At 38.5% G+C, this 20,912-nt stretch overlaps 1 protein-coding gene across 1 annotated transcript in view; it reads right to left on the reverse strand.

Annotated features, from left to right (window-relative positions):
- Positions 1-15,410: 15,410 nt before the first annotated feature.
- Positions 15,411-20,912, reverse strand: part of SHCBP1 (SHC binding and spindle associated 1) — a 29,722-nt gene continuing 24,220 nt past the window's right edge. Inside the window, exons 11-13 of the mRNA XM_028091233.2 lie at positions 18,876-18,962; positions 18,357-18,498; positions 15,411-16,540 (exon numbers count right to left, since the gene is read on the reverse strand). Of these exons, the coding sequence (XP_027947034.1) occupies positions 16,215-16,540; positions 18,357-18,498; positions 18,876-18,962 (555 nt within the window). The 3' untranslated portion in view covers positions 15,411-16,214. The remainder of the gene's footprint in view (positions 16,541-18,356; positions 18,499-18,875; positions 18,963-20,912) is intronic.

Below are 20,912 nucleotides of genomic sequence, written 5' to 3' on the forward strand. Positions count from 1 at the left end.
GGTTTGGAGACTCTACACGGGGTCAGGTGCCAGAGATAGAAATGCTTGGTCATAGGCCGGGTAAGCACGGAGTGCGGCCCGAGACCGGGGACACGGGAGTGACTGCTTTTCTCTGGGGGCGCACTGAGGAGCAGGGCCCCGAGTTCTCAGCTCCTCCGGGTGGAGATTGGGAGGCCACCATTTTCGCCCTGGTCCTCCAAATCTGTACCGAGAGCTTGCAGGGAACAAAAGCTCCTGAGAGCAAACACGAGCAGCTTGCTTAGTCCAGACCAACAAGGGCAAGGCAATTCAGCCTCGGCAAAGACATTTGGAAACCACGGCAACAGGCCCCTCCCCCAGAAGATCATCACGAACAGCCAGCAAGCCAAGACCAAGTTTACGGATCAAGGAGAACGGGAGAACTCCAGCGCTAGGGGAATACTGCACATAGAATTCATGCCTTTTTTTTTTACCATGATTCATTAATTCATCAAAGTTAATTTTTTTAACTGTTTTTTTCAATTTTTCTTTTTCCCTTTTTCAACCACCATCTTATCAATCCTTTAAAAAAATCATTTTAATTTTCATTTTTAGAGTCATATCTTATCCCTTCATAGTAGTTACCCTTACTTTTGGCATATATTTATAAGTTCTTCTCTCTTTAAAATTTTAAGATACAGTTTCTTCTAACAGATCAAAATATACCCTAAATCACTAGTGTTTGGCTTTGTTCTAGTCTCCTGCCTGACCGCATTCTCTCCCTTTTTTCTTTTTTTTTTAAAACTTCTTTCTTTTTTCCAACAACTTATCTTATCAATTCCTTTTATAAAATCTTTTATAATTTTCACCTTTACAGTCATCTTTCATCCCTTCATTGTATCAACCCTTATTTTGTACATATATGTCTTTCTTCCTTGAAAATTTTAGGAGGCACTTTTTTCTAACAGACCAAAATACACCCAAAATCTAGTGTGTGGCACTGATCTATGCACTAGCCTGATCATATTTGATCATATTCTGCTTTTTTTGTATTGTTCTGTTTTTGTTTTTATCTTTTTTTTTCATTTTCTTTCTTTTTCTCTTTCTTTTTTGTTTCTTTCCCTTTCTTTTTCCCTGGTTTCAGGTCTTTTCTGATTTGTATACAGTATATTTGCTGGGGACGTTGTTAACCTGTTAGCATTTTGTTCTCTCATTCATCTATTCTCCTCTGAACAAAATGACAAGATGAAAAAAATCACCTCAGCAAAAAGAACAAGAGGTAGTACCATCAGCCAGAGACCTACTAGATACGGACATTAGTACGATGTCGGACCTAGAGTTCAGAATCATGACTTTAAAGATAGTAGCTGGGCTTGAAAAAAGCGTGGAAGTTATTAGAGAAACCCTTTCTGGAGAAATAAAAGAACTAAAATCTAACCAAGTCGAAATCAAAAAGGCTATAGATGAGGTGCAATCAAAAATGGGGGCACTAACTGCTAGGATAAATGAGGCAGAAGAGAGAATCAGCAATATAGAAGACCAAATGATGGAAAATAAAGAGGCTGAGAAAAAGAGAGAGAAACAACTACAGGATCACGAGGGCAGAATTTGAGAGATAAGTGATACAATAAGATGAAACAACATTTGAATAATTGGGATCCCAGAAGAAGAAGAAAGAGAGAGAGGGGCAGAAGGTATATTGGAGCAAATAATAGCAGAGAACTTCCCTAATGTGAGGAAGGAAACAGGCATCAAAATCCAGGAGGCACAGAGAACCCCTCTCAAAATCAATAATAATAGGTCAACACCCCGACACCTAATAGTAAAACTTACGAGTCTCAGAGACAAAGAGAAAATCCTGAAAGCAGCTCGGGAGAAGAGATATGTAACCTACAATGGTAGAAATATTAGATTGGCAACAGACCTATCCACAGAGACCTGGCAGGCCAGAAAGGACTGGCAAGATATCTTCAGAGCACTAAACGAGAAAAATATGCAGCCAAGAATACTATATCCAGCTAGGCTGTCCATGAAAATAGAAGGAGAGATCAAAACCTTCCAGGACAAACAAAAACTAAAGGAATTTGCAAACACGAAACCAGCCCTCCAAGAAATATTGAAAGGGGTCCTCTAACCAAAGAGAGAGCCTAAAAGCAGCACAGATCAGAAAGGAACACAGACAATATACAGTAACGGTCACCTTACAGGCCATACAATGGCACTAAATTCATAACTTTCAATAGTTTCCCTGAATGTAAATGGACTAAATCCCCCAATCAAAAGACACAGGCTATCAGATTGGATTAAAAAACAAGACCCATCAATATGCTCTCTGCAAGAGACTCATTTTAGACCCAAAGACACCCCCACATTGAAAGTGAGGGGGTGGAACCCATTTACCATGCTAATGGACAGCAAAAGAAAGCTGGGGTGGCAATCCTTGTATCAGACAAATTAGATTATAAAACAAAGACTGTAATAAGAGATGAGGAAGAACACTATATCCTACTTAAAGGGTCTATCCAACAGGAAGATCTAACAATTGTAAATATCTATGCCCCTAATGTGGGAGCAGCCAATTATATAGGGCAATTAATAACAGAAGCGAAGAAACACATTGACAACAATACAATAATAGTGGGGGACTTTAACACCCACCTGACTGAAATGGACAGATCATCTAAGCAAAAGATCAACAAGGAAATAAAGACTTTAAATGACACACTGGACCAGATGGACTTCACAGACATATTCAGAACATTCCATCCCAAAGCAACAGAATACACATTCTTCTCTAGTGCCCAAGGAACATTCTCCAGAATTGATCACATCCTAGGTCACAAATCAGGTCTCAACCGGTACCAAAAGATTGGGATCATTCCCTGCATGTTTTCAGACCACAATGCTTTGAAACTAGAACTCAATCACAAGAGGAAAGTTGGAAAAAACTCAAATACATGGAGGCTAAAGAGCATCCTACTAAAGAATGAATGGGTCAACCAGGAAATTAAAGAAGAATTAAGAAAATTCATGGAAACCAATGAAAATGAAAACACAACTGTTCAAAATCTTTGGGATACAGCCAAGGCAGTCCTGAGAGGAAAGTATATAGCAATACAAGCCTTTCTCAAGAAACAAGAGGTTGCAAATACACAACCTAACCCTACACCTAAAGGAGCTGGAGAAAGAACAGCAAATAAAGCCTAAACCCAGCAGGAGAAGAGAAATCATAAAGATCAGAGCAGAAATCAATGAACTAGAAACCAAAAGAACAGTAGAACAGATCAACGAAACTAGGAGCTGGTTCTTTGAAAGAATTAACAAGATTGATAAACCCCTGGCCAGACTGATCAAAAAGAAAAGAGAAATGACCCAAATCCACAAAATCATGAATGAAAGAGGAGAGATCACAACCAACACCAAAGAAATACAAAGAATTATAAGAACATATTATGAGCAACTCTATGCCAGCAAATTAGATAACCTGGAAGAAATGGGTGCATTCCTAGAGATGGATCAACTACCAAAATTGAACCAGGAAGAAATAGAAAACCTGAACAGACCTATACCACTAAGGAAATTGAAGCAGTCATCAAAAATCTCCCAACAAACAAAAGCCCAAGGTCAGATGGCTGCCCAGGGGAGTTCTATCAGACATTTAAAGAAGAATTAACACCTATTCTCCTGAAACTGTTCCAAAAAATAGAAATGGAAGGAAAACTTCCAAACTCATTTTATGAGTCCACCATTCCCTTGATCCCAAAACCAAACAAAGACCCCATCAAAAAGGAGAATTACAGACCAATATCCTTGACGAACATGGATGCAAAAATTCTCACCAAAATAGTAGCCAATAGGATCCAACAGTACATTAAAAGGATTATTCACCACGACCAAGTGGGATTTATCCCTGGGCTGCAAGGCTGGTTCAACATCCGCAAATCAATCAACGTGATACAATACATTAACAAAAGAAAGAACAAGAATCATAGGATCCTCTCAATAGATGCAGAAAAAGCATTTGACAAAGTACAGCATCCTTTCTTGATCAAAACTCTTCAGAGTATAGGGATAGAGGGTACATACCTCAATATCCTAAAAGCCATCTATGAAAAACCTACAGCAAATATCATTCTCAATGGGGAAATGCTGAGAGCTTCTCCCCTAAGGTCAGGAACGCGGCAGGGATGTCCACTCTCACCACTGCTATTCAACATAGTATTAGAAGTCCTCGCCACAGCAATCAGACAACAAAAAGAAATCAAAGGCATCCAAATCAGCAAAGAGGAAGTCAAACTCTCACTCTTTGCAGATGATATGATACTTTATGTGGAAAACCTAAAAGACTCCACCCCAAAACTACTAGAACTCATACAGGAATTCAGTAAGTAGCAGGCTATAAAATCAATGCACAGAAATCAGTGGCATTCCTATACACCAACAACAAGACAGAAGAGAGACAAATCAAGGAGTTGATCCCATTTACAATTGCACCCAAAACCATAAGATACCTAGGAATAAATTTAACCAAAGAGGCAAAGGATCTGTACTCAGAAAACTATAAAATACTCAGGAAAGAAATTGAAGAAGACACAAAGAAATGGAAAAATGTTTCATGCTCATGGATTGGAAGAACCAACATAGTGAAGATGTCAATGCTACCTAGGACAATCTACACATTCAATGCAATCCCCATCAAAATACCATCCACTTTTTTCAAAGAAATGGAACAAATAATCCTAAAATTTGTATGGAACCAGAAGAGACCCCGAATAGCCAGAGGAATCTTGAAAAGAAAAGCAAAGCTGGCGGCATCACAATTCCGGACTTCCAGCTCTATTCCAAAGCTGTCATCATCAAGACAGTATGGTACTGGCACAAAAACAGACACATAGATCAATGGAACAGAATCGAGAGCCCAGAAATGGACCCTCAACTCTATGGTCAACTTATCTTTACAAAGCAGGAAAGACTGTCCAATGGCAAAAAGACAGTCTCTTCAACAAATGGTGTTGGGAAAATGGGACAGCCACAAGCAGAAGAATAAAACTGGACCATTTCCTTACACCACACACAAAAATAGACTCCAAATGGTTGAAAGACCTAAACGTGAGACAGGAGTCCATCCAAATCCTAAAGGAGAACACAGGTAGCAACCTCTTCGACCTCAGCCGCAGCAACTTGTTCCTAGAAACACCGCCAAAGGCAAGGGAAGCAAGGGCAAAAATGAACTATTGCGATTTCATCAAGATAAAAAGCTTTTGCACAGCAAAAGAAACAGTCCACAAAACCAAAAGACAACCGACAGAATGGGAGAAAATATTTTCAAATGACATATCAGATAAAGGGCTAGTATCCAAAATCTATAAAGAACTTATCAAACTCAACACCCAAAGAACAAATAATCCAATCAAGAAATGGGCAGAAGACATGAACAGATATTTTTCCAAAGAAGACATCCAAATGGCCAACAGACACATGAAAAAGTGCTCAACATCGCTTGGCATCAGGGAAATCCAAATCAAAACCTCAATGAGATACCACCTCACACCCGTCAGAATGGCTAAAATGAACAAGTCAGGAAACGACAGATGTTGGCGGGAATGTGGAGAAAGGGGAACCCTCCTACACTGTCGGTGGGAATGCAAGCTGGTGCAACCCCTCTGGAAAACAGTATGGAGGTTCCTCAAACAATTGAAAATAGAGCTACCGTACGATCCAGCAATTGCACTACTAGGAATTTACCCCAAAGATACAAATGTAGGGATCCGAAGGGGTATGTGCACCCCAATGTTTATAGCAGCAATGTCCACAATAGCCAAACTGTGGAAAGAGCCAAGATGTCCATCGACAGATGAATGGCTAAAGAAGAGGTGGTATATATACACAATGGAATATTATGCAGCCATCAAAAGGAATGAGATCTTGCCATTTGCAACGACGTGGATGGAACTGGAGGGTGTTATGCTGAGTGAAGTAAGTCAATCAGAGAAAGACATGTATCATATGACCTCACTGATATGAGGAATTCTTAATCTCAGGAAACAAACTGAGTGTTGCTGGAGTGGTGGGGGTTGGGAGGGATGGGATGGCTAGGTGATAGACATTGGGGAGGGTATGTGCTATGGTGAGCGCTGTGAATTGTGCAAGACTGTTGAGTCGCAGATCTGTACTTCTGAAACAAATAATGCAACATATGTTAAGAAAAAAGAAAAAGAAGAAAATAGCAAGAGGGGAAGAATGAGGGGGAGTAAATCAGAGGGGGAGACGATGGACTCTGAAAAACAAACTGAGGGTTCTAGAGGGGAGGGGGTAGGGGGATGGGTTAGCCTGGTGATGGGTATTGAGGAGGGCACGTTCTGCATGGAGCACTGGGTGTTATGAACAAACAATGAATCATGGAATACTGCACCAAAAACTAATGATGGAATATGTGGTGATTAACATAACAATAAAAAATTTAAAAAAAACTAATGATGTAATATATGGTGATTAACATAACAATAAAAAAATAAAAATTAAAAAACAAAACAACCTTCACACAATGAAGAAATACAATAAACTCCATGCAGAATAAACATAAAGAAGTCCACACAAAATACAGGATAATGAATTGCTGACAACAAGTGATAAAAACTAAAACAGCCAGGAGAAAAAAGATACATAACAGCAGTCTACTTGTCAGAAACTATGTAAGCCAAATGGCAATGGAGCAACATCTTTAAATACTGAAATAAACTGTCAGTTTAGAATTCTCTAAGCAGCAAAATTCATCTTTCAAAATTGAAGACAAAATAATGACATTTTCACAAATGCTAGAAGAATTCACTGTCAGCAGACCTGTACCAAAAGAAATGATAAGGGAAGGTATTGAAGTTATAATATGATACCAAATAGAAATTTGGATCTACACAAAATGAAAAACACCAGAAATGGTATATATGTTAATAAATATGAGATATTTTTAAGATCTTTTTGAAGAATAATAGTTCAAAGCAAAAATAACAGCAAAATATTGAGGAGCTTATAACATATGTAAAATATTTGACAGCAATAGCACAAAGGATGGAAGGGGGAAATTTCCAGACCTTACATATAAGGTGATAAAGTATTATTTGAAGGAGGGGTGGGGGATGAGATAACTGGGTGATGGACATTAAGGAGGGCACATGATGTAATGTGCACTTGGTATTATATAAGACTGATGAATCACTGAACTCTATCTCTGAAACTAATGATACACTATATGTTAATTAATTGAACTTAAATTTTTTAAAGGAAAAAAAATAATTTTTAAAAATATATTATTTGAAGGTAATACATGTATATTGTAAAACCTAGAGCAGGAGTCAGCAAACTCAAGACACAGGCCAAATCCAGCCTACTACCTATTTTTGTACAGTTCAGAGCTAAGAATGGCTTTCACAATTCAGAGGTAGTGGAGGGTGGAAAGGAGATGTAAGACCATATATGTCATACAGAGCCTAAAGTATTTACTATCTGGTTCTTTAGAGAAAAAGTTGCGGAGCCCAGTCCTGAAGCAGGATTTCTCAACCTCGGCACATTTGACATTTTAGGCCAAAATGCCATTCCATGATGTGAGGGTAGTCTTGTGTATTGTAAGGTGTTTAGTAGCATTCCTGGCCTCTACCTAATAAATGCCATTAGCACCACTCCCAGCTGTGACAGCAAAAATGTCTCCAGACACTGGCAAATGTCCTTTTGGGACTGGGGTAGGAGGCAAAACTTGCCTGTGGTTTATAACTATTGCCCTAGAGCACAGCTTAAAAAAAAAAAAAAAAAAGTATAGCTAATTCACCAAATCTGTATATATAGCTATATATATTAGCCAATAGTAAGGATAAAAAGCATCCACTAAAAAATATTTTTTAAGCCCTCAATCCAAAAGAGGGCAGGAAAAAAGATTTTTCAGATAAGACATAAAAAACTGTAGAAAGCAAAATGGAGTGTCTCATGTCAAGCAGGAGCGCGTGTCAAACAATGACACAAGCAGGTAAGGTCCTGTGGCTAGGAGATATTGCCGGGACCTGCATCACCTGACGCCCCCCCCCCCGCCCCCAGAACTGATAACGAGCAGAACCAGAGAAGGTCTGCAGAGAGCCGAAACTGATTAAATCCCTTTAAAAAGGAAGGATTTGGGCAGTAAACCGTCAGATTCTTCACACCTGACCCCTCTATGTCTGACCACTTAAAAAAGGCAGCTGCCCCCTGAAGGCTCTGCCTGATGGGTCTCCGAACAGAACCAAGAGCCTTCCCTGCTTGAACATCAGAAGCAGTCAGTGCCGAGAGCTGACCCCGACCTGACCGAGGCCTTATCTCAACTGCGCCCCCACAGACCGACTTCGCGTTTGGTTCGTTCACTTCCTGCACCCTTCTGTTAGCTTGTCTGTTGTGTGGCTTGTCTTCTGTCCTGCTTTGTGTGCTGTAAAAAGCCAAGTTTAATCACTTGGTGAATTGCCATTGAGTTTGGAATCCTGAACCTGCTTTATAACTGTGATTTAACTTCGCTTTATGATTAACTAAAGCTGACACCGTGAAAAGACACAACTCGTGTGTGCACCTTCTTAGTGTGCTCATGACAAAAACACAAACCATAAAAGAAAATGTTGATAAACTGGACTTGATCAAAATTTAAATTTCTGCTACTCAAATTATACTGTTAAGAAAGTGAAAACCCAAGCCACAGATGGAAAGAAAATATTTGCAAAACATATATTGGATTAAAAACTTGCATCCAGAATTAAAAACAACAAAACTTACTACTCAATAAGACAAATAACCTGATTGGGGCAGGGGAGGGAATAGGCAAAAGATTTGAATGCACACTTCACCAAAGATAAAGAAATGGCACATACGCACATTAAAAAGATGCTGAACATCATTAATCATAAGGGAAATGAAAGCACAATGAGCTATCACAGCATACTCATTAGAACACTTAAAATTTTAAAGACTATATCAGATATCAAATATTGGAAAGAATGTAAAGCAACTAGAACTCTCATATATTGATGGTAGGGAAGCAAAGTGGGATAGTCACTTTGGAAAACAATTTGGAATTTTCTAACAGAGTAAAATGTGCACTTACTATACAGTTTAGCAATCCCACTTGTAGGTGTTTACCCCCAGAAAAATTAAAACCTATGCTCAAAGACTTTTACTCAAATAGCCTTAGCAACTTAACCATAATAACCAAACACTACAACATCCAATGTGGCCCATCAACTGTTGAATGAATAGATAATACTCAATATCCACACAATGGAAAACTACTCAACAGTAAAAGGAAACAAACTAGTGACACATTAAACAATATAGATTTATTTTAAGCACATTATGCTAAGTTTAAGAAGATGGGCAGAAAAGATTACATACTGAGTCATTCTTTTTATTATGTACTCTAGAAAAGGCAAAAATGGTGACAGAAAGCAGATCATTAATCTCTAGGGTCCAAGCATTGGGGGAAGGGATTGACTGCAAAGGAAAATGAAGGAAATTTTAGAAATGATAGAAACATTCAACATTGTGGTTTTGATAGTGGTTACACAACTACATACATTTGTCAAGACCCAGAGAATTATATACTTAAAATTGACATTTTTTGGTATCCAAAAAACTGATAAGAGCAGATTAAAAAAAAAAAACCTCAATAGCCAAGAAGGTTTTGAAAAATAAGAATGGAGAGGGAGTAAGACTAAATTTTCCCCAAGTCACCTTACTAGGAAACACCTTGCTATATAGAAAGTAGCCAGGAAACAGTTTTTCCAGTCACATTTGACTGAGTACTAGTGATTTGGATCTTGGTAACAGAATATATATTTAGCTGGAGATTATTAGCCAGTAGTACTTAAGTCAGAGAGACAAACAGGGGAACTTAATAAGATTCCAAGAGGGAAAAGGATGAAACATTCAATAAATGGCATGGAGAGAACTAACCATTTAGCAAAAAAGAGTTCTATATCATATCATACATAAAACCATATTATAGATGGATTAGAAATATAAATTTAAACAAGATTATAAAAGTACTAAAATATAAAATATTTTTATAATCTGGTGATAGGTAAGCTTTATGTAAACAAGTCACAAGACACAGAAGAGCAGATTTGACAATTAAAATTTAAAAATTTCAGTGAATCTCCATACTCTTTTCCAGAGTGGCTGCACCAGCTTGCATTCCCACCAACAGTGTAGGAGGGTTTCCCCTTTCTCCACATCCCTGCCAACATCTGTCATTTCCTGACTTGTTAATTTTAGCCATTCTGACTAGTGTGAGGTGGTATCTCATTGAGGTTTTGATTTGGATTTCCCTGATGCCGAGAGATGTTGAGTACTTTTTCATGTGTCTATTGGCCATGTGGATGTCTTCTTTGGAAAAATGTCTGTTCATGTATTCTGCCCATTTCTTGATGGGATCATTTGTTCTTTGGGTGTTGAGTTTAAGAAGTTCATTATAGATTTTGGATACTAGCCCTTTATATGATATGTCATTTGCAAATATTTTCTCCCATTCTGTCGGTTATCTTTTGGTTTTGTGGACTGTTTCTTTTGCTGTGCAAAAGCTTTTTATCTTGATGAGGTCCCAGTAGTTCATTGTTGCCCTTGCTTCCCTTGCCTTTGGCGATGTTTCTAGGAAGAAGTTGCTGCAGCTGAGGTCGAAGAGGTTGCTGCCTGTGTTCTCCTTTAGGATTTTGATGGACTCCTGTCTCACATTGAGGTCTTTCAACCATTTTGAGTCTATTTTTGTGTGTGGTGTAAGGAAATGGTCCAGTTTCATTCTTCTGCGTGTGGCTGTCCAATTTTCCCAACACCATTTGTTGAAGAGACTGTCTTTTTTCCATTGGACGTTCTTTCCTGCTTTGTCAAAGATGAGTTGACCATAGAGTTGAGGGTCCATCTCTGGGCTATTTTGCTCCATTGATCTACCTGTCTGTTTTTGTGCCAGTACCATACTGTCTTGATGATGACAGCTTTGTAATACAGCTTGAAGTCCGGAATTGTGATGCCACCAGCTTGGCTTTTCTTTTTCAACATTCCTCTGGCTATTCTAGGTCTTTTCTGGTTCCATACAAATTTTAGGATTATTTTTTCCATTTCTTTGAAAAAGTGGATGGTATTTTGATGGGGATTGCATTGAATGTGTAGATTGCTCTAGGTAGCATTGACATCTTCACAATATTTGTTCTTCCAATCCATGAGCATGGAATGTATTTCCATTTCTTTGTGTCTTCCTCAATTTCTTTCATGGGTATTTTATAGTTTTCTGAGTACAGATTCTTTGCCTCTTTGGTTAGATTTATTCCTAGGTATCTTACGGTTTTGGGTGCAATTGTAAATGGGAACGACTCCTTAATTTCTCTTTCTTCTGTCTTATTGGTGTATAGGAATACCACTGATTTCTGTGCACTGATTTTATATCCTGCCATTTTACTGAATTCCTCTGAGTTCTAGCAGCATTGGGGTGGAGTGTTTTGGGTTTTCCACATAAAGTATCATATCATCTGCAAACAGTGAGAGTTTGACTTCTTCTTTCCTCAAAAAGTTGAAAAGAGAGCTACCATACTACCCAGCAATTGCACTAATGGGTATTTACCCAAAGACACAAATGTAGGGATCTGAAGGGGTACGTGCACAATGTCCACAATAGCCAAACTGGAAAGAGCCAAGATGTCCATTGACAGATGAATGGATAAAGAAGAGGTGGTATATATATACAATGGAATATTATGCAGCCATCAAAAAGAATTGTCATTTGCAACGACGTGGATGGAACTGGAGGGTATTATGCTGAGCGAAATAAGTCAATCAGAGAAAGACATGTGTCATATGATCTCACTGATATGAGGAATTCTTAATCTCAGGAAACAAACTGAGGGTTGCTGGAGTGGTGGGGGGTGGGAGGGATGCGGTGGCTGGGTGATAGACATTGGGGAGGCTATGTGCTATGGTGAGTGCTGTGAAGTATGCAAGACTGTTGAATCATAGATCTGTACCTCTGAAGCAAATAATACATTATATGTTAAAAAAAAAAAAAGGAAGATAACAGGAAGGGAAGAATGAAGGGGGGAAACCGGAAGGGGAGACGAACCATGAGAGACTATGGACTCTGAAAAACAAACTGAGGGTTCTAGAGGGGAGGGGGGTGGGAGGATGGGTTAGCCTCGTGATGGGTATTAAAGAGGGCACATTCTGCATGGAGCACTGGGTGTTATATGCAATGAATCATGGAACACTACATCAAAAACTAATGATGTACTGTATGGTGATTAACATAACATAATAAAAATAAATAAATTTCAGTGAAAAAAATATCATAAACAAAGCTCAGATAGCTCGAGATTATTTTATATATATATACATGTATACTACATATAAGCATATACACTTTTATGTAAGTATGCTTATATGTAATATGCATACTATATATGTATGTATATATATACATGCTTGCAATATAAAGGATTAAGAAACACCCTATATAAAACTCCTATTAATAACAAAGTTGAGCCACCCAATAGAACAATAGACAAAAGATAACAGGCAATTTTCTGAAAAACAGATATATGAAAATATAGTTAATGATAAAATATCAAATAAAATAGTAATCAAATAAACAAGTCCAAATTATTTTTTCACTCATGAGATAAGCAAATTTTTTAAGATTCTAAGTAATCTCTACACCCAAAATGGGGTTCGAACTTAACAACCGCAAGATCAAGGGTTGCATGCTCTACTAAGCCAGCCCAGTGCTCCAAGCATATTTTTTTAGTTGACAATATTTGGTACTATCAGAATATGGCAAACTGTCACTCCCACATACTGTGGGCAGAGTATAAGCCAGTGCTCGTTTTCTTACTGAACAGTTGGGCAATAGTTATCAAAATATAAATCTACAACCCTCAACCCAAAAAGTCTTCATCCAGTAATTTTTTTTAAGATTTTATTTATTTGTCAGAGAGAGAGCACAGGCAGGGGGTGCAGCAGGTAGAGGGAGAAGCAGGTTCCCCGCTGAGCAAGGAACCTGATGCAGGACTCAATCCCAGGACCCTGGGATCATGACCCGAGCTGAAGGCAGATGCTTAACTGACTGAGCCACCCAGGCGTCCCTTCATCTAATAATTTAACCACAGAAAATCTTAGAGATGTCACAAGTGTTGCATTGCATCCTTTTATGTGTCTATTTGTAATAATGAAAAACTGAAAACCTGAAAGCCCATCAACACAGGGGAATATGTTAAGTTATGCCTCATCCATCTCTGGCAAGACATCTATGTTTTTGCCTCCAAAGCAGCCCTTCCATCTGCTTCTAGAAACAGAACCTTTTCCTCTAGAAACTGCTCTTTCACCACCTAGAGAATGAGTCAATCACGAAGTTCGACCCCTCATTATGTGACTCAATGAGAGCAGATGGCACCATCCCTCAGGTTTCTAGTGACTGGTCAAAGGACAAGCAGATACTGGCAGAACCAACCAGACATTAGGTCTCTCTCCCTTCTGGGTCCATAAAAATGGGCTACTGATGGCCATTTTTGCCACCACATGGAAAAAGCCAACCTGAGGATGAAGCCAACACCAGGAAAGGCAGAATTAAAGGATAGAACCACCCAACCATGCCCAAAATCAGCTCTAGTCTTCAGACCTCCTACTTCCAGCAACCAACCCTCATCAGCCTGAGTTGGGTTTCTATCACTTATAAATGAAAGAATTCTGACAATGGAGTTTAACACAATCAACAAAAAGAATGAGATGTATCTGTACATAGATTTTTATGTGTTAAGAGAAAACGGCAAAAGTAATTTTCAGAGCATTATATACTATGCCTTTTTTATTGTTTTTAAAGGATATATATTTTTCTATTAATAGTGAAAACTGGGAAAAGAGGAGAATGTTCACTTTAACACATATAAGACTTTAAAAATAGAGGCACCCGGGTGGCTCAGTCAGTTAAGCATCACCTTCAGCTTGGGTCTTGATCTCAGGGTCCTAGGATCAAGCCCCGTATTGGGCTCCCTGCTGAGCGGGGAGTCTGCTTCTCCCTCTCCCTCTGCACCTCCCCCTGCTTGTGCTCTCTTGCCCTCTGTCAAGTAATAAAATCTTTAAAAAAACACTTAAAAATTTTGTACATATATGTAATTTTTTAAGTCATAGAATAAAATATTATAAAATTATATGCTAGATATAAAATTTGCATCAAGGCCTAATCATCAGTTTCCATAGAAGCCTATGGAATTTTTTTCCTAGAACGTAATAGAAATAAAAAGAGTAAACTGAATTACAAAGCAACATAAGCGGGATTACTCCTAGGGACTCATCAAAGTTCTATAGGTAAGTTTCCTCAACCTCCCTCCGAAGAGCCAAACCTGGTAAGTGGGTATTTCTCCAACCTCCTACAACTAGAAGTTTCAGAAGTCCTAGAAAAGTGGGATGGCCACACTTGAGAATAAATGACCTCTGGCTGAATGAATGAAAATACATTCATGTACATATCTGTGGCATAAGAGAATAAGAAATGAAAGGAGATACTTCTAGAGAATCTCAAATACTCAAAACTCGGTACAGAATTTTACTACCTGCCATAAACCCCGAGCTTACACTCAGAGCAGCCCACAAGGATAGGACATATGGTAATTCAATCAACACTGGGGATAGTCCTTCTTCCATGTCAATGTTTTTACCTCAAATGTCAAATCCACATCCTTCCAGAGCTCTCTCTACCCCCTGTACTAAGTCATCTAAAGTGTTTAACTCTTCACAACTGAAGCAAAATGTACTCTACATAACTTAAATAAGAATGCATTAGGGCCTACTCACTAATAACTTATCACATGAATAAAAATTAATATGTTTAGACTTAAACTAAGATAGAAATGAAATCTAAAAACTATCATGCTATAAAAAAGAATAAAGAAGGTATTAATTTTACTTATCTTGTTATTGTCATTCTCTTGACACTCCAGCAAGTTACAATATACGGAATCTAAACTCCAAGATAAAATGGAAATTTGATTGGAAAACCAATTTGATTTTTTTTAAAAGTTGAATAAGTGGTTTTTAAATCAGTATTTGGCTCAAGTTGATGCAGAATCAATGGACATTACCTCTGCAACAGGATTTAAAAAGAGTAAAAGAAAAATGCCTTTCAACGGTCAAACAAAATACCCAACATAAATTCTTCCACATTTAGTAGCATCTGAAAAATAAGAATAATGTATGCAAATTTAAGAAATAAACAACCACACTGAAGAAAAAATTTAATACTTCTTCTGAAAGACTAAAAAGATAAAAAATTTTGTGTGCGTTCCAAAGGACCACATATGCTACACAGCACGATGGCCCATAATGCGTCTGGAAAAATATAACAACATTCAATTTATTATTTTATCATTTTAATTTTAATAAGCATATTAATGTCACATATACTTTTTAAAAATATAAATATTTTTAAAAGCTGTGTTTTACAATACAATATTCAAGAACACAGAGCTGATATATATTGTAAAAGTAATCACTGTGTGTAAGACATTTGAATTTGATCAGAATACTGTTATGGTGAAAGAAAAACACCTTCTTTTTAATCATTCATATTCAGCAACAGTGAAAATGCTCTACATACGCATTGGCTCTGAATAACACATCTCATATGTTTCAAACCTGCCATGCTATCTATTACTGTTTTGATGATTACATAGTTCAACACAAAAATGCATCCCAGATTCTCAATAAGTCTGATTATGCAGATAACCTCCCAATCATAAAAGCTTTTAAGACAAGTATTATGCAAATACAGCATGGAAATCAGACTTGCTGTAATTGGGAGAAAAAGACAAGTGTAAGAACACTGCACATTTGACACCTATTGCATTTCTGAGCACTCACCTTGCATTCCCTGACTTTTTTCCTCATCTTTGAAGTGCTAGGTTAAAGTGTATTTACACTAGAAAGTTACTGATAGGCTTAATAATATGATAGAATGATGTGTTTGAGAAAGCAAGACTTTCTAGATAAGAAATCTTTAAATATTTTCTATTTTATGTTTTTATGACCTTCCTTATACAGAGGGAATGTTTCACGTGCAACACTTGCAGATAGAAATAGATGTAGGTACATTTCACTCAAACCCAATCAAATTTATCTAATATAAAATCCAGACATGAAGCGAACTATGATAGCAGCAGTGATTCTCGGGGCAGCATGTGCAAAATCCAATATTTTACTATCTATTTACATCATGGTGGTCAGAAAAGAAATGTGCCAAAACTCCCTTTCCCATTCCACTTGAACTGGTTCCCCACAATTGAAACAAACATCTCCTGTGACATTAAGTTGTCATCAGCTTGTATGATCCCCAGTTCACTCAACCTTTTCTTCTTCATCTGGCCCTTCTGTGTGGAGGCAGCAACTAGTTCATTTACAATTTCACAGTTGCCTTCAACTTGCTCAGAAAGGCTGGATCTTGTGTAAAGCTCCATTTTGCCAGTTGCACACTGAATCAGCTCTTCTAGATCCACCCTTTCCGCTGTGCCTGCCTCCTCACTCGTTGGAATTTTAAGGGCTCTATTTTCTGGAGAAACAAATTATAACAAAGTTAAATGTACAAAATAACCCAACAACAAAAAAAATACATATATATGTGTGTGTGTATATATATATATATGTGTGTATATATATGTGTGTGTGTGTGTATATATATATATATATATTTCTACATTCTATTAGAGCTTTCAAGTGTTTTCTGCCAAGGATTCCTGCTGTCATCCGACTGGATTCTGCAAATTCTTTGCCATTAAGTATCTCAATGAGCAGCTGTCTTACTCTTTGTACCAAGGCTTTCTGACCCTCATAAAGGATTACCAATTTTGAATTCTTTACTCTTGTTATCCTAGAATCTCATTCACTCCACGGACCTTTTGTGGGTAGGGTATTTGCCTACTAAGCGTGGTGTTAGAAGCTAGATGCAAAGATTAATAAGACAGTGCCACTCTTCCTAAAAGAACTCCCATTCTAGCAGCTAATGCCAGCATTATGAGTGTTTATAGAGGAGAATTCTGGATGGTTCCTATGATGCACAACCCCCAGTGTTACTTTCATGATTGTTAAATGGCAAAAGGATTTTCTGCATGTAATCAGCTGACTTTAAGAAGATAATTCAGGTGTCCCTAACCTAATCATATGGACTCTTTAAAAGCAGGGTTTTCTCTGGCTAGATGAAGAAGAGGAAAGCATGAAGAAATTCAAAACATGAGAGATTTGAAGCATAAGCAAAATTTGCCTTGAGGGAGGTTCTCTTAAGGAAGGTTGCTGAGATAGAGAGGTTATGGGGCAAGGACCTGACAGTGGCCTTTAGAAGCTGAGAACAATCCCAAGCCAATCCCAAGCAAAAAAATGGAGACCTCATGCCTACGGCCTCAAGGAAATGGATTCTGCCAACAATACGAATGAGCTCAGAAGCAGATTTTCCCCCCAGAGCTCTCAGATAAAAACCCACTCACCTTAATTTCACCCTGTGAGACCCTAAGTACATAATGCAGCCAAGCCCACCTGAACTTCTGACCTACAGAACTGTGAGAAGAAAAAGACCTCACCGAGAACTGGAGTGGGTCCTGAAGGCTGATGAGGACTACTTTCCTCACCCATGCCAATGCTTAATCCCTCGGACTGAGATTTCATAGTAATCTGGGTCATGGCTTGAAAGTCATGAATTTCCTACTGAATGAGCTCAGCTTTGCTGCCAAGAAAAACAGTTGACAGGGAGGCATTACTTCTGCCAATAAAAAGTAGAGATAAACGCCACGATTCCCTCCAGTAAGTGCAGCCCTCAAGCTGGGACACGCAACACTTCTCTGCCTCCATCTTTAACAAATGCCAGTGGGGCCTACCACTGCTATTATAGGCCCAGCTTTATTCTATAAACGTACAGAAAGCCAAGCATGTTATGAAGGGAACTGTGGGACCAAAGAAACCACACACCAAGGTTTTGAATGAATAGGTGAACTAGTTGACCTTGAAAGTTTCTTTCACCCTGAGAGTCTTTCCCAAGCTTCTCTACCTCCATGTCCAAGCATATGCCAGTGATCTTTGTTAAGGAGGAGAGGAAGACTCAGATCCTTAATCAAAGTTTAATGCTGAAACAAAGCAAACTAGATCTGGTTTTTATTTTTATTTATTTATTTGACAGAGAGAGACAGTGAGAGAGGGAACACGAGCAGGGGGTAGTGGGAGAGGGAGAAGCAGGCTTCCCACTGAGCAGAGAGCCTGACGCGGAGCTCGATCCCAGGACCCTGTGATCACGACCTGAGCTGAAGGCAGACATTTAACGACTGAGCCACCCAGGCGCCCAATCTGATTTTTATTTTAAAAAATCACTAAATATAGCATACCTTCAATTTCATCTTGGACATTTTCCTGCAGGTCAGAGAAGATTGTAGGTTTCACCAAGACAACACCATAACCTTCATTATTATGTATGACATTATTCACCATGGATATTTTGGGAATGTCATAATGCTCATCTAAGAAGTCCTGTTACATTGAAAACAAATGTTTTAAGGAACTGTCATATTCAACACAGCCTGATTTTAAAAATCTCACTTTTTTCAGGCTATTCTAAAAATAAAGGAGAAAGCTATGCTTATTAATAAGTGGTAACACAGTCTGAGTGACACAGCATTCCTCTGTCATTTCTGCAGATCTACAGACAGCAAAGTATTCTCACAAAAGACCCTCAATCACCAGCTACTAGTATCAAGAGCATTATTAAGATGTATATACTGTTTGTGCTTTTCAAAACCAGAAAACAATAGAACTCAACATGGGAATTTAAGGAAACATAACTATTTCTTAGATGAAACCATTCTAACTAACCTTCAGAAAGAGGGTATTTTAGCAGGTGCACTCACCTTAATGAGTATCCCTTCCTTGCAGTGATGGATTTCATTGTCACTTAAGGTACACTTACTCCCAGGATATATTTCTATACCAGCACCCTACAAGTTACATTTTAAGGTATCACAATCAGTTTTTTAAAAGCAGGACTACAAGAGAAGGTTTATTACAATCACTTCTTAAACCTTAATACAGTGCAAATATAAAGTGTTTTACAGAAAGTTTTATCAGGTATTTCTAATCAACATTTCCATTTGCTCCATTTCCAGCAAGTTGTCTATCATTTATCACTTTCAAAACCATACACAGATACACACACAAAACACTGGCTAAGATTATCAACACCTGATTACTGTCCCACTCCCTTTCATTCTGGGCAAGTCAGTTTTCTGATTCTGCCAAAGAAAAAGAACAAATTATTTGTTTTTGCACTTATTTAAAATGAACATCCTCTCTCAGATAGTCAAGTAGTTGGAGAACAGTATGAGTCTATTGAAATATTGTAACATAAGGATAGAAAAAAGACCCAATATTTTTAAAAACACATCAGTTTTAAAACATCCCAATGTAACTTAAAATCACTTCTATGAGCTAAATAATTAATGGCCTCCACTACTACACACATGTTAAAATTAGCAGCCAATTCAAGTGTTTCATTTATACAAAGTAACCAGAAAGATCCATGCATGGCCCAATTCTTTCACACTGTCCCTTGGGACCACAGGGTACCAATTAAGAAGTAATAGTAACAGGAATAATTTATTTCCTGAAGTTATACTAAGCACTTTGGGAAGTAAAAATAATTTACTCAAACCTTTATAGTTATTTAAGAAATCACTTTTTGGAATAATTTCATACACAATATCACACATGAAGAAGAGCTGCTATTAGCCATTTATAACACATCTACTACATATATATTGAGTTGTTTTTCTAAGAGTAATATATGCCATGAGAAAACATTTATTATTAATTCCCCCTTTGGGGATACAAGAACATATATGCCCACATGGCCCACCACACACCAGTCTAACTCTCTGTTAGGTAAAAGATCTGCTAAGTGGGCTTTCTTCCCCAGACTTGAGGCTGAAGAAGCTGGCAATCCATAAACACCAGACACAGACCAGAAAAGCCTCCTGAGAAGCCTGTTCTCTCTAGCCAAAGGACCAGGCAGCCCAGACAGACAGAAAACTTTCAGACAATTATAGCTCCATGCCAGCCAAACACCAAAGATAAAAACAGTGGCCCATCCTCATGCATGCTGGCTAATGCCAAGAGAGAATAGACTTCCACCTTCTCAAGGCTGTTACCAGGCACCCCAACTCTCCCCATGGTGTGGTGTCAGAGAAGGCCAATCAAGAAGCCAGGATATGCATACCCACCAGCCAATAACAAGGCCCTAGCAGCATCAGTGGAGACTACACACTCCCACCGGACAGTAACAAAGGGCCACTCCCCCTCCCCACTAGAGTGGTATCAGAGCAGGCCTGGTAGAAAGTCTGGACTTTCACCATTGCCCAGTGGTAACAAGGCCACTGCTGTGGGCCTCAGTGTCAGTGGACACCATGTGAGAAACCAGAATTTCCAACCCCTCTCAGCAGTAACACCTCCCCCATTCAAACCGGGTATCAGTGGAGGCTAAATGGGGAACCTGGACTTCTATGACCCTCCACCTGGCAGTAACAAGGCAGTGGCCTCCACCCCATCCCTTCCTGCAGTGGTGTCACTAAAAGAGAAGATTCAGGCTCTCATAATACAGTACAAGATACCCAGGTTTTAGTTGAAAATCACTTGCCATACCAAGAGCAAGGAAGATGTCAAACTGAATAAGATGGTCAATAGATGCCAAAACCAAGATGTCCAGAGATGTTAGAATTAGCTGACGATGATTTTAAAGCAGCCATGCTAAAAATGCTTTAATGAGCAATTATGAACATACTTAAATGAAAAATGAGGGGTGCCTGGGTGGCTCAGTTGGTTAAGCGACTGCCTTCGGCTCAAGTCATGATCCCAGAGTCCTGGGATCGAGTCCCACATCGGGCTCCCAGCTC

Source organism: Eumetopias jubatus, unplaced genomic scaffold (assembly GCF_037043125.1).
Source record: "Eumetopias jubatus isolate StellerSeaLion01/CBP00866 unplaced genomic scaffold, mEumJub1_p1.0 scaffold_10, whole genome shotgun sequence".
NCBI lineage: Eukaryota > Metazoa > Chordata > Mammalia > Carnivora > Otariidae > Eumetopias > Eumetopias jubatus.